A 12500-nucleotide genomic window follows, 5' to 3' on the forward strand; every position below is an offset into this window, starting at 1 on the left:
GGAAACTAAATGGAAACTAAACAGGAGATAGAAACTAGATGGAAACTATACAGGAAATGGAAACTAAATGGAAACTAAACAGGAAATGGAAACTAAACAGGAGATGGAAACTAAACAGGAAATGGAAACTAAATGGAAACTAAACAGGAAATGGAAACTAAATGGAAACTAAACAGTAGATGGAAACTAAATGGAAACTAAACAGGAAATGGAAACTAAATGGAAACTAAACAGGAGATGGAAACTAAATGGAAACTAAACAGGAGATGGAAACTAAATGGAAACTAAACAGGAAATGGAAACTAAATGGAAACTAAACAGGAAATGGAAACTAAATGGAAACTAAACAGGAAATGGAAACTAAATGGAAACTAAACAGGAAATGGAAACTAAACAGGAGATGGAAACTAAACAGTAGATGGAAACTAAATGGAAACTAAACAGGAAATGGAAACTAAACAGTAGATGGAAACTAAATGGAAACTAAACAGGAAATGGAAACTAAATGGAAACTAAACAGGAGATGGAGTGTGTGTGTGGTTAGACTAGAGACATGGTGGGTGGGTGACAAAGACAGGAAATCACACACCACTCTTAGCCTGTTCCGGACGCTGAGGCCATGTTCATGTTTTTGTCTTTATCAGTGTCTGTGTGTCTTTATCAGTGTCTGTGTGTCTTTATCAGTGTGTGTGTGTGTGTGTGTGTGTGTGCGTGCGTGCGTGTGTGTGTGTGTGCGTGCGTGTGTACATTAAACATGTTCTACTCACATCATAATCTTAGCTTCCTCTATGAAGTCTTCTTCATGCATGGCTCCTTCATTGATTGTTTTAATGGCCACTTTACACAGAGCTCTCCATTTCCCCAGCCTCACCACCCCAAACTGGCCACTTCCCAGCTCCTTCATGAAGGTCAACTCACTAGGGTCAATCTCCCACTTCTCTACAGGGAGGGAGAGAGGGAGAGGGGGGAAAGAGTGACACATCGAGGTTTACTTTATTCAACAACACAAAAAATTAATAATATTTCACCTTTATTTAACCAGGTAGGCTAGTTGAGAACAAGTCCTTTATTTAACCAGGTAGGCTAGTTGAGAACAAGTCCTTTATTTAACCAGGTAGGCTAGTTGAGAACAAGTTCTCATTTACAACTGCGACCTGGGCCAAGATAAAGCAAAGCAGTTCGACACAAACAACAACACAGAGTTACACATGGAGTAAAACAAACGTACAGTCAATAATACAGTAGAGAAATCTATATACAGTGTGTGTAAATGTAGAAGAGTAGAGAGGCAAGGCAATAAATAGGCCATAGAGGTGAAATAATACAAATTTAGCATCAACACTGGAGTGATAGATGTGCAGAAGATGAATGTGCAAGTAGAGATACTGGGGGTGCAAAGGAGCAACATAAATAAATAAATACAGTATGGGGATGAGGTAGTTGGATGGGCTGTTTACAGATGGGCTATGTACAGGTGTAATGATCTGTAAGCTGCTCTGACAGCTGGTGCTTAAAGCTAATGAGGGAGATATGAGTCTCCAGCTTCAGTGATTTTTGCAGTTCGTTCCAGTCATTGGAAGCAGAGAACTGGAAGGAAAGGCGGCCAAAGAAGGAGTTGGCTGTGGGGATGACCAGTGAGATATACCTGCTGGAGCGCGTGCTACGAGTGGGTGCTGCTATGGTGACCAGTGAGCTGAGATGAGGCAGGGCTTTACCTAGCAAAGACGTATAGATGACCTGGAGCCAGTGGGTTTGGCGACGAATATGTAGTGAGGGCCAGCCAACGAGAGCGTACAGGTCGCAGTGGTGGGTAGTATATGGGGCTTTGGTGACAAAACGGATGGCACTGTGATAGACTACATCCAATTTGCTGAGTAGAGTGTTGTAGACTATTTTGTAGATGACATCGGCGAAGTCGAGGATCGGTAGGATAGTCAGCTTTACGAGTGTATGTTTGGCAGCATGAGTGAAGGATGCTTTGTTACGAAATAGGAAGCCGATCCTAGATTTGATTTTGGATTGGAGATGTTTGATGTGAGTCCGGGAAGGAGAGTTTACAGTCTAACCAGACACCTAGGTATTTGTAGTTGTCCACATATTCTAAATCAGAGCCGTCCAGAGTAGTGATGCTGGACGGGCGGGCAGGTGCGGGCAGCGATCGGTTGAAGAGCATGTATTTAGTTTTACTGGCATTTAAGATCAGTTGGAGGCCACGGAAGGAGAGTTGTATGGCATTGAAGCTCGTCTGGAGGTTTGTTAACACAGTGTCCAAAGAAGGGCCAGAAGTATACAGAATGGTGTCGTCTGCGTAGAGGTGGATCAGAGAATCACCAGCAGCAAGAGCAACATCATTGATGATTACAGAGAAGTGTCGGCCCGAAAATTGAACCCTGTGGCACCCCCATAGAGACTGCCAGAGGTCCGGACAACAGGCCCTCCGATTTGACACACTGAACTCTATCAGAGAAGTAGTTGGTGAACCAGGCGAGGCAGTCATTTGAGAAACCAAGGCTGTTGAGTCTGCCGATAAGAATGTGGTGATTGACAGAGTTGAAAGCCTTGGCCAGGTCGATGAATACGGCTGCACAGTAATGTCTCTTATCGATGGCGGGTTACGATATCGTTTAGGACCTTGAGCGTGGCTGAGGTGCACCCATGACCAGCTCTGAAACCAGATTGCATAGCGGAGAAGGTACGGTGGGATTCGAAATGGTCAGTGATCTGTTTGTTAACTTGGCTTTCAAAGACTTTAGAAAGGCAGGGTAGGATTGATATGGGTCTGTAGCAGTTTGGGTCTAGAGTTTCACCCCCTTTGAAGAGGGGGATGACCGCGGCAGCTTTCCAATCTTTAGGGATCTCAGACGATACGAAAGAGATGTTGAACAGGCTAGTAATAGGGGTTGAAACAATGGAGGCGGATTGGAAGAGAGAGAGCGAGAGAGGAGGGAGAGAGGATAGAGGGCGAGAGAGAGAGGGGGGGAGAGGAGAGAGGGGGAGAGAGGAGAGAGGAGAGAGGGCGAGAGAGAGAGGGGGAGAGGAGAGAGGGGGAGAGAGAGGGGGAGAGGAGGCGAGAGAGAGAGGGGGAGAGGAGAGAGGGGGAGAGAGGAGAGAGGGCGAGAGAGAGGGGGAGAGGGAGAGAGGGGGGGAGGAGAGAGGGGGAGAGAGGGCGAGAGAGAGAGGGGGAGAGAGAGGAGAGAGGGGGAGAGAGGAGAGAGGGCAGAGAGAGAGGGGGGAGAGAGGGGAGAGAAGAGAGAGGGGGGGGGAGAGGAGAGAGGGCGAGAGAGAGGGGGAGAGGAGAGAGGGGAGAGAGAGAGGGAGAGGAGAGAGGGGGAGAGAGGGGGAGAGAGGGGGAGAGAGGAGAGAGGGGGGGGAGAGGAGAGAGAGAGGTGGGAGAGAGGGGAGAGGGCGAGAGAGAGAGGGGGGGAGAGGAGAGAGGGGGAGAGAGGAGAGAGGGTGAGAGAGAGAGCTGGGAGAGAGGGGAGAGGGCGAGAGAGAGAGGGGAAAGAGGGGAGAGGGCGAGAGAGAGGGGAGAGAGACGTTAACGTGTTGATAGGTGCATGTCAATGTAATGAAAGTGTGTGTGTGTGTGTGTGTGTGTGTGTGATGTGTATGTGTGTGTTGCTGTTTGTTAATAACCCATCCCCAACCATCCGATATATGTGACAAAGTGAAAATCTGAGGCATGCACCGAACCCTAATCAGACTCTAACCAGACCCTAACCAGACCCTAACCAGACCCTAACCAGACCCTAACCAGACTCTAACCAGACCCTAACCAGACCCTAACCAGACCCTAATCAGACCCTAACCAGACCCTAACCAGACCCTAACCAGACCCTAACCAGACCCTAACCAGACACTAACCAGACCCTAACCAGACCCTAACCAGAACCTAACCAGACCCTAACCAGACCCTAACCAGACCCTAATCAGACCCTAACCAGACACTAACCGGACCCTAACCGGACCCTAACCGGACCCTAACCGGACCCTAACCAGACCCTAACCAGACCCTAACCAGACTCTAACCAGACCCTAACCAGACCCTAACCAGACCCTAACCAGACCCTAATCAGACCCTAATCAGACCCTAACCAGACCCTAATCAAACTCTAACCAGACCCTAACCAGACCCTAACCAGACACTAACCAGACCCTAACCAGACTCTAACCAGACCCTAACCAGACCCTAACCAGACCCTAACCAGACCCTAACCAGACCCTAACCAGACCCTAATCAGACCCTAACCAGACACTAACCAGACCCTAACCAGACTCTAACCAGACCCTAACCAGACCCTAACCAGACCCTAACCAGACCCTAACCAGACTCTAACCAGACCCTAACCAGACCCTAACCAGACCCTAACCAGACTCTAACCAGACCCTAACCAGACCCTAACCAGACTCTAACCAGACCCTAATCAGACCCTAACCAGACCCTAACCAGACCCTAACCAGACCCTAATCAGACCCTAACCAGAACCTAACCAGACCCTAACCAGACCCTAACCAGACCCTAACCAGAACCTAACCAGACCCTAACCAGACCCTAACCAGACCCTAATCAGACCCTAACCAGACCCTAATCAGACCCTAACCAGACCCTAACCAGACCCTAACCAGACCCTAACCAGACTCTAACCAGACTCTAACCAGACCCTAATCAGACACTAACCAGACTCTAACCAGACCCTAAACAGACTCTAACCAGACCCTAATCAGACCCTAACCAGACCCTAACCAGACCCTAATCAGACCCTAACCAGACCCTAACCAGACCCTAACCAGACCCTAACCAGACCCTAACCTGACTCTAACCGGACCCTAACCGGACCCTAACCAGACTCTAACCAGACCCTAACCAGACCCTAACCAGACCCTAACCAGACCCTAACCAGACCCTAACCAGACCCTAACCTGACTCTAACCGGACCCTAACCGGACCCTAACCGGACCCTAACCGGACCCTAACCAGACCCTAACCAGACTCTAACCAGACCCTAACCAGACCCTAACCAGACCCTAACCAGACCCTAACCAGACCCTAACCAGACTCTAACCAGACTCTAACCAGACCCTAATCAGACACTAACCAGACTCTAACCAGACCCTAAACAGACTCTAACCAGACCCTAATCAGACCCTAACCAGACCCTAACCAGACCCTAATCAGACCCTAACCAGACCCTAATCAGACCCTAACCAGACCCTAACCAGACCCTAACCAGACCCTAACCAGACCCTAACCTGACTCTAACCGGACCCTAACCGGACCCTAACCGGACCCTAACCAGACCCTAACCAGACCCTAACCAGACCCTAACCCGTTAATATAGAAAATGCCTGTAGGTTACAGTCAGAGATGACAGAACTATTTTTTTTTGACAGGGGATGCAGTTTCGCCTGATTTAGAAATATTTCTGCTTATAATTTCCGACACCTTGTTAGGCTATTTGTTAGCCTGTTAGGGCTAGGGGGCAGTATTGACACGGCCGGATAAAAAACGTAACCGATTTAATCTGGTTACTACTCCTGCCGGGTAACTAGTATATGCAAATAATTATTGGCTTTGGATAGAAAACACCCTAAAGTTTCTAAAACTGTTTGAATGGTGTCTGTGAGTATAACAGAACTCATATGGCAGGCAAAAACCTGAGAAGATTCTGAACAGGAAGTAGCCTGTCTGACAAGTTGTTGTTCATCTTGGCTCTTTTTATTGAAGACTGAGGATCTTTGCTGTAACGTGACACTTCCTACGGCTCCCATAGGCTCTCAGAGCCCGGGAAAAAGCTGAATGATATCGAGGCAGCCTCTGGCTGAAACACATTATCGCGTTTGGCAAGTGGCCGATCAGAGGACTATGGGACTCAGGCGCGTGCCCGAGTCGACCCCGTGCTTTATTTTCTTTCCTCTTTTTACCTAAACGCAGATTCCCGGTCGGAATATTATCGCTTTTTTACGAGAAAAATGGCATAAAAATTTATTTTAAACAGCGGTTGACATGCTTCGAAGTACGGTAATGGAATATTTTGAATTTTTTTGTCACGAAATGCGCCATGCTCGTCACCCTTATTTACCCTTTCGGATAGTGTCCTGAACGCACGAACAAAACGCCGCTATTTGGATATAACAATGGATTATTTGGGACCAAACCAACATTTGTTAATGAAGTAGAAGTCCTGGGAGTGCATTCTGACGAAGAACAGCAAAGGTAATAACATTTTTCTTATAGTAAATCTGACTTTGGTGAGTGCTAAACTTGCTGGGTGTCTAAATAGCTAGCCCTGTGATGCCAGGCTATCTACTGAGAAAATTGCAAAATGTGCTTTCACCGAAAAGCTATTTTAAAATCAGACATATCGAGTGCATAGAGGAGTTCTGTATCTATAATTCTTAAAATAATTGTTATGTTTTTTGTGAACGTTTATCGTGAGTAATTTAGTAAATTCACCGGCAGTGTTCGGTGGGAATGCTAGTCACATGCTAGTCACATGCTAATGTAAAAAGCTGTTTTTTTATATAAATATGAACTTGATTGAACAAAACATGCATGTATTGTATAACATAATGTCCTAGGTGTGTCATCTGATGAAGATCATCAAAGGTTAGTGCTGCATTTAGCTGTGGTTTGGATTTTTGTGACATTATATGCTAGCCTGAAAAATGGGTGTCTGATTATTTCTGGCTGGGTACTCTGCTGACATAATCTAATGTTTTGCTTTCGTTGTAAAGCCTTTTTGAAATCGGACAGCGTGGTTAGATTAATGAGAGTCTTGTCTGTAAAATAGTCATATGTTTGAAAAATTTACGTTTTTGCATTTTTGAGGTATTTGAATATCGCGCCACGGGATTACACTGGCTGTTGAGTAGGTGGGACGATTTGGTGCCACCTACCCTAGAGAAGTTAAAGAGATGGGTGGGGTTAATGCTTAAGAGGGTGTGAACGATGCTGAATGGGTGGAGACAAAGAAGATCTCTCCAGTAGGTACCAAAAATATTCTAGGGCCATTTTCTCAAAAGTGAGGTTACAAGTTTATCAACTTTCAAAGCAGAATTACTTTCCCCATTGTTCCTCAACTGTAGCAAGCGTCCCACCTAGCCCATAGAGGCTTTAGTCAACTTGACTATAATTAGATACATGCATGTACATGTATATATGTTGCCCTGGAAGACTAAATGAACTATTGCTCAACAGAATGATGCCATAAATCAACGGTCACCAACTTTTTCTGAGTCAAGATCACTTCCCGAGTCAAGATCACTTCCCGAGTCAAGATCACTTCCTGAGTCAAAATGCAAACCCGAGATCTACTGCTCTGATGTTTTAAAAACATGACTTCGTAAAAGTAAGCCACATGAACCAATTAAAAATAGTTCTGTAACGGTGAGGTTTGTGCAGTAGGCAAACAGGAAGTAATACATGATCACCTCATATTGGCTACGCTTGAATTTCCCGGACAATGTTGTTATTGTGAGACGACCCTGGGTTTATAAGCGCGGAAATCGACTCTGCCGCTTTGAGCATGCTTTTTGCGGCACAGTCGATAGCAGTCTTCAATTGTGAATGTAGAACTGGATGGTTGACTCATTTTGACACTTTGTAGGAAAAATAAATTGTGAAAAAATGGTGGTCTGTTCATACAGACCTTTGGATCCACTAACCACCATCCTTGAAACTTTTTGAAGAATTGACTGATGCAAAGCAACAATACTACCCAATCAAATCATACTTTTGACCTCATGTCTCCCCTCTCTTCTCCCTGTAGGTAACCTGTGCATGGTGACCGGTGGTGCCAATTTGGGGCGTATTGGTATCATCACCAACAGGGAGAGGCATCCCGGCTCGTTTGACGTTGTGCACGTCAAGGATAGCTACAGGAAGTAATACATGATCACCTCATATTGGCTACGCTTGAATTTCCCGGACAATGTTGTTCTACTCGGACCATTTAGAAATTATATATTGTGAGACGACCCTGGGTTTATAAGCGCGGAAATCGACTCTGCCGCTTTGAGCATGCTTTTTGCGGCACAGTCAATAGCGCGCCTGGACTTTGGGCTTGAAGGTCGAGGGTTCGAGACCTGCTCCCTGCCTGTTTCATTACAATATTTATATTATAACATTGTAGGTATAAGATCAGCTGCCTCTCATTCGACTCCCTCCTCTCTCTCCGCTGAGAAAGGGGGGGACAGTCTTCCAGCTGAATGGCGAAACTTAAGTCGCACTGCATTATTTCTGCCTCATGCACCAATTCATGATGTTACTCATATGACCAGAAAAAAAAGAATAATTAATTGAAATTAAAAAATAAACAAGCCGACAAATAATAACAAAGAAAGCTTATCCAAACGTGTATATTTTTCGGGCTTATAAAACTGTTGAAGAGTGTTGACAGTGGTGGATAACAACGTAAACATCAACTGATTCATAAAAAGAGCGGATCTTTGCTATATTCATCGAGTGTCTCTCTAGTCATGGGTTTTTGAAAGTTTTCGCTGTGTGTTCGAGGCTTCCTTCCTTTTTTTTACAGTAATTAGACCGAGGAACCTATGCCAGCCGACGCGGTGATCTGAGCTACCTGATTGGTCTGCGGGGAGGCTTATAGGTGCACTTGATTTACTCGTCGGGTAGGCGGAATTCTACCTTCAGACACATATGAAATGGTTCAAAACGGGAAGAACAGTTTGTCTCCAGGTGCTATGCTAGGGCTGCTAAATTGTCACGTCCGTCTGAAGAATGGGACCAAAGCGCAGCGTGTGTTATCGTTCCACATTTTTATTATAACTGTCAAAACTACGCAAGACATACAAATAAACTAATAAACAAAAACAACAAACCCGTGACGAAGAGGTGCAACAAACACTAACTCAAAATAATGTCCCACAAAACCCAGTGGGAAAAAACAACCACTTAAATATGATCCCCAATTAGAGACAACGATGACCAGCTAACTCTAATTGGAGATCATCCCTCCCCAAAAAACAACAACATAGAAATACATAAACTAGACAAAACCCCCAACATAGAAAAAAAAGAAACTAGAACCAACATAGAAATACATAAACTAGACAAAACCCCCCTGTCACGCCCTGACCTACTCTACCATAGAAAAATAAAAGGTTTCTATGGTCAGGACGTGACATAAATCAAGTACATTAAACGGCAACATCGCGAATCAAAGTACAGTAATAGGAATGAAAGGCTTTATTGTTTTATTTAAAAAAAAAAATAATAACAATTTTACAGGCATTTTGGGTGATCGACTAGGAATGGCTTAGATATCGACCAGTCGATCTCGATCAGCCGATTGGTGACCACTGTTATAAACGATAGAGTAAATGCTTCAATCTCGTTGACGACAGTCACGTTTTATCTGGTTCCTTCGCGGAGCAAAGATGTTTAACTCAACAACAAAAAAATTTAAAAAAAGGGAAAGATTTTCAGTGCTGAATGTCCAAAATGACATCAGTTTGACCGGTTGTGAGGAAATAAAAAGCTGTGAAAACAACCAAACGTCTTTCTGATCAGATTTCAGTTCTGCTTGGATCCATATTTTATGTGGTCAAAAATACTATCAGCTTTTTATGATGCTGATAAACACAGCACCTCTACAGATGATATCTAACTGCTCATTCTCATTCTCTCAAGATGCTGAAAGAAAGAGATCATATTTCTCCACTCCTGTTCCAGATCAAAATGTTGTCTACATTTTGTGGAAAAGTTTACTGCAGTAAATGAAGTTAATATGAAGGCTATGTGAGAGGTTATAGATCCTACAGTAAGGCTATACGAGAGGTTATAGATCCTACAGTAAGGCTATACGAGAGGTTATAGATCCTACAGTAAGGCTATATGAGAGGTTATAGATCCTACAGTAAGGCTATATGAGAGGTTATAGATCCTACAGTAAGGCTATATGAGAGGTTATAGATCCTACAGTCAGTGTCCAGATTTCAGTTTCTGTCTATTTTCAACTATCCACTTCACAGCTTTTCTCTTATTGAATTTAATTCTGACATTGTCCTTTTTGTAATAACGTCAACTTTTTCTGCCAGTTCCCAAAAGCGTGTAGCCTATTAGCGTGTAGGCTATTAGCGTGTAGCCTATTAGCGTGTAGCCTATTAGCGTGTAGGCGATTAGCGTGTAGGCGATTAGCGTGTAGCCTATTAGCGTGTAGCCTATTAGCGTGTAGGCGATTAGCGTGTAGGCTATTAGCGTGTAGGCTATTAGCGTGTAGGCTATTAGCGTGTAGGCGATTAGCGTGTAGGCTATTAGCGTGTAGGCGATTAGCATGTAGGCTATTAGCGTGTAGGCTATTAGCGTGTAGGTGATTAGCATGTAGGCTATTAGCGCGTAGGCTATTAGCGCGTAGGCGATTAGCGGGTAGGCGATTAGCGTGTAGACTATTAGCGTGTAGACGATTAGCGTGTAGGCTATTAGCGTGTAGACGATTAGCGTGTAGACTTTTAGCGCGTAGGCGATTAGCGTGTAGGCTATTTGCGTGTAAGCTATTAGCGTGTAGACTATTAGCGTGCAGGCTATTAGCGTGTAGGCGATTAACGTGTAGGCTATTTGCGTGTAGGCTATTAGCGTGTAGGCTATTAGAGTTTAGAGTGTGTGTGTGTGTGTGTGTGTGTGTGTGTGTGTGTGTTTTAGAGTGTGTGTTTGTGTGTTTTAGAGTGTGTGAGTGTGTTTCAGAGTGTGTGAGTGTGTTTCAGAGTGTGTGTGTGTGTGTTTCAGAGTGTGTGTGTGTGTGTGTGTTTCAGAGTGTGTGTGAGTGTGTTTCAGAGTGTGTGTGAGTGTGTGTGTTTTAGAGTGTGTGTGTGTGTGTTTTAGAGTGTGTGTGTGTGTTTCAGAGTGTGTGAGTGTGTTTCAGAGTGTGTGTGTGTGTGTTTCAGAGTGTGTGTGTGTGTGTGTGTTTCAGAGTGTGTGTGAGTGTGTTTCAGAGTGTGTGTGAGTGTGTGTGTTTTAGAGTGTGTGTGTGTGTGTTTTAGAGTGTGTGTGTGTGTTTCAGAGTGTGTGTGTGTGTTTCAGAGTGTGTGTGTGTGTGTTTCAGAGTGTGTGAGTGTGTTTCAGAGTGTGTGTGTGTGTTTCAGAGTGTGTGAGTGTGTTTCAGAGTGTGTGTGAGTGTGTGTGTGTGTGTTTCAGAGTGTGTGTGAGTGTGTGTGTGTGTGTTGCAGAGTGTGTGTGAGTGTGTTTCAGAGTGTGTGTGTGTTTCAGAGTGTGTGTGTGTGTGTTTCAGAGTGTGTGTGTGTGTGTGTGTGTTTCAGAGTGTGTGTGTGTGTGTTTCAGAGTGTGTGTGTGTGTGTGTGTTTTAGAGTGTGTGTGTGTGTGTTTCAGAGTGTGTGTGTTTCAGAGTGTGTGTGTGTGTGTGTGTGTGTTTCAGAGTGTGTGTGAGTGTGTTTCAGAGTGTGTGTGTGTTTCAGAGTGTGTGTGTGTGTGTGTTTCAGAGTGTGTGTGTGTGTGTTTCAGAGTGTGTGTGTGTGTGTGTTTCAGAGTGTGTGTGTGTGTGTTTCAGAGTGTGTGTGTGTTTCAGAGTGTGTGTGTGTGTGTGTTTTCAGTGTGTGTGTGTGTGTGTTTCAGAGTGTGTGTGTGTGTGTGTTTCAGAGTGTGTGTGTGTGTGTTTCAGAGTGTGTGTGTGTGTGTGTTTCAGAGTGTGTGTGTGTGTGTTTCAGTGTGTGTGTGTGTGTGTTTCAGAGTGTGTGTGTGTGTGTTTCAGTGTGTGTGTGAGTGTGTGTGTGTGTGTGTTGCAGAGTGTGTGTGAGTGTGTTTCAGAGTGTGTGTGTGTTTCAGAGTGTGTGTGTGTGTGTTTCAGAGTGTGTGTGTGTGTGTGTGTGTTTCAGAGTGTGTGTGTGTGTGTTTCAGAGTGTGTGTGTGTGTGTGTTTTAGAGTGTGTGTGTGTGTGTTTCAGAGTGTGTGTGTTTCAGAGTGTGTGTGTGTGTGTGTGTTTTAGAGTGTGTGTGTGTGTGTTTTAGAGTGTGTGTGTGTGTTTCAGAGTGTGTGTGTGTGTTTCAGAGTGTGTGTGTGTGTGTTTCAGAGTGTGTGAGTGTGTTTCAGAGTGTGTGTGTGTGTTTCAGAGTGTGTGAGTGTGTTTCAGAGTGTGTGTGAGTGTGTGTGTGTGTGTTTCAGAGTGTGTGTGAGTGTGTGTGTGTGTGTTGCAGAGTGTGTGTGAGTGTGTTTCAGAGTGTGTGTGTGTTTCAGAGTGTGTGTGTGTGTGTTTCAGAGTGTGTGTGTGTGTGTGTGTGTTTCAGAGTGTGTGTGTGTGTGTTTCAGAGTGTGTGTGTGTGTGTGTTTTAGAGTGTGTGTGTGTGTGTTTCAGAGTGTGTGTGTTTCAGAGTGTGTGTGTGTGTGTGTGTGTGTTTCAGAGTGTGTGTGAGTGTGTTTCAGAGTGTGTGTGTGTTTCAGAGTGTGTGTGTGTGTGTGTTTCAGAGTGTGTGTGTGTGTGTTTCAGAGTGTGTGTGTGTGTGTGTTTCAGAGTGTGTGTGTGTGTGTGTTT

At 44.8% G+C, this 12500-nt stretch overlaps 1 protein-coding gene across 4 annotated transcripts in view; it reads right to left on the bottom strand.

Annotated features, from left to right (window-relative positions):
- The window catches only part of txk (TXK tyrosine kinase), a 39097-nt gene that overhangs the window by 18153 nt on the left and 8444 nt on the right, over positions 1–12500 (bottom strand). For all 4 annotated transcript variants that reach the window (XM_045721420.1, XM_045721419.1, XM_045721421.1 and 1 more), the window contains one exon: positions 768–939. In XM_045721420.1, the coding sequence (XP_045577376.1) occupies positions 768–939 (172 nt within the window). The remainder of the gene's footprint in view (positions 1–767; positions 940–12500) is intronic.

This window comes from Salmo salar, chromosome ssa07, assembly GCF_905237065.1.
Source record: "Salmo salar chromosome ssa07, Ssal_v3.1, whole genome shotgun sequence".
Classification (NCBI taxonomy): Eukaryota; Metazoa; Chordata; class Actinopteri; order Salmoniformes; family Salmonidae; genus Salmo; species Salmo salar.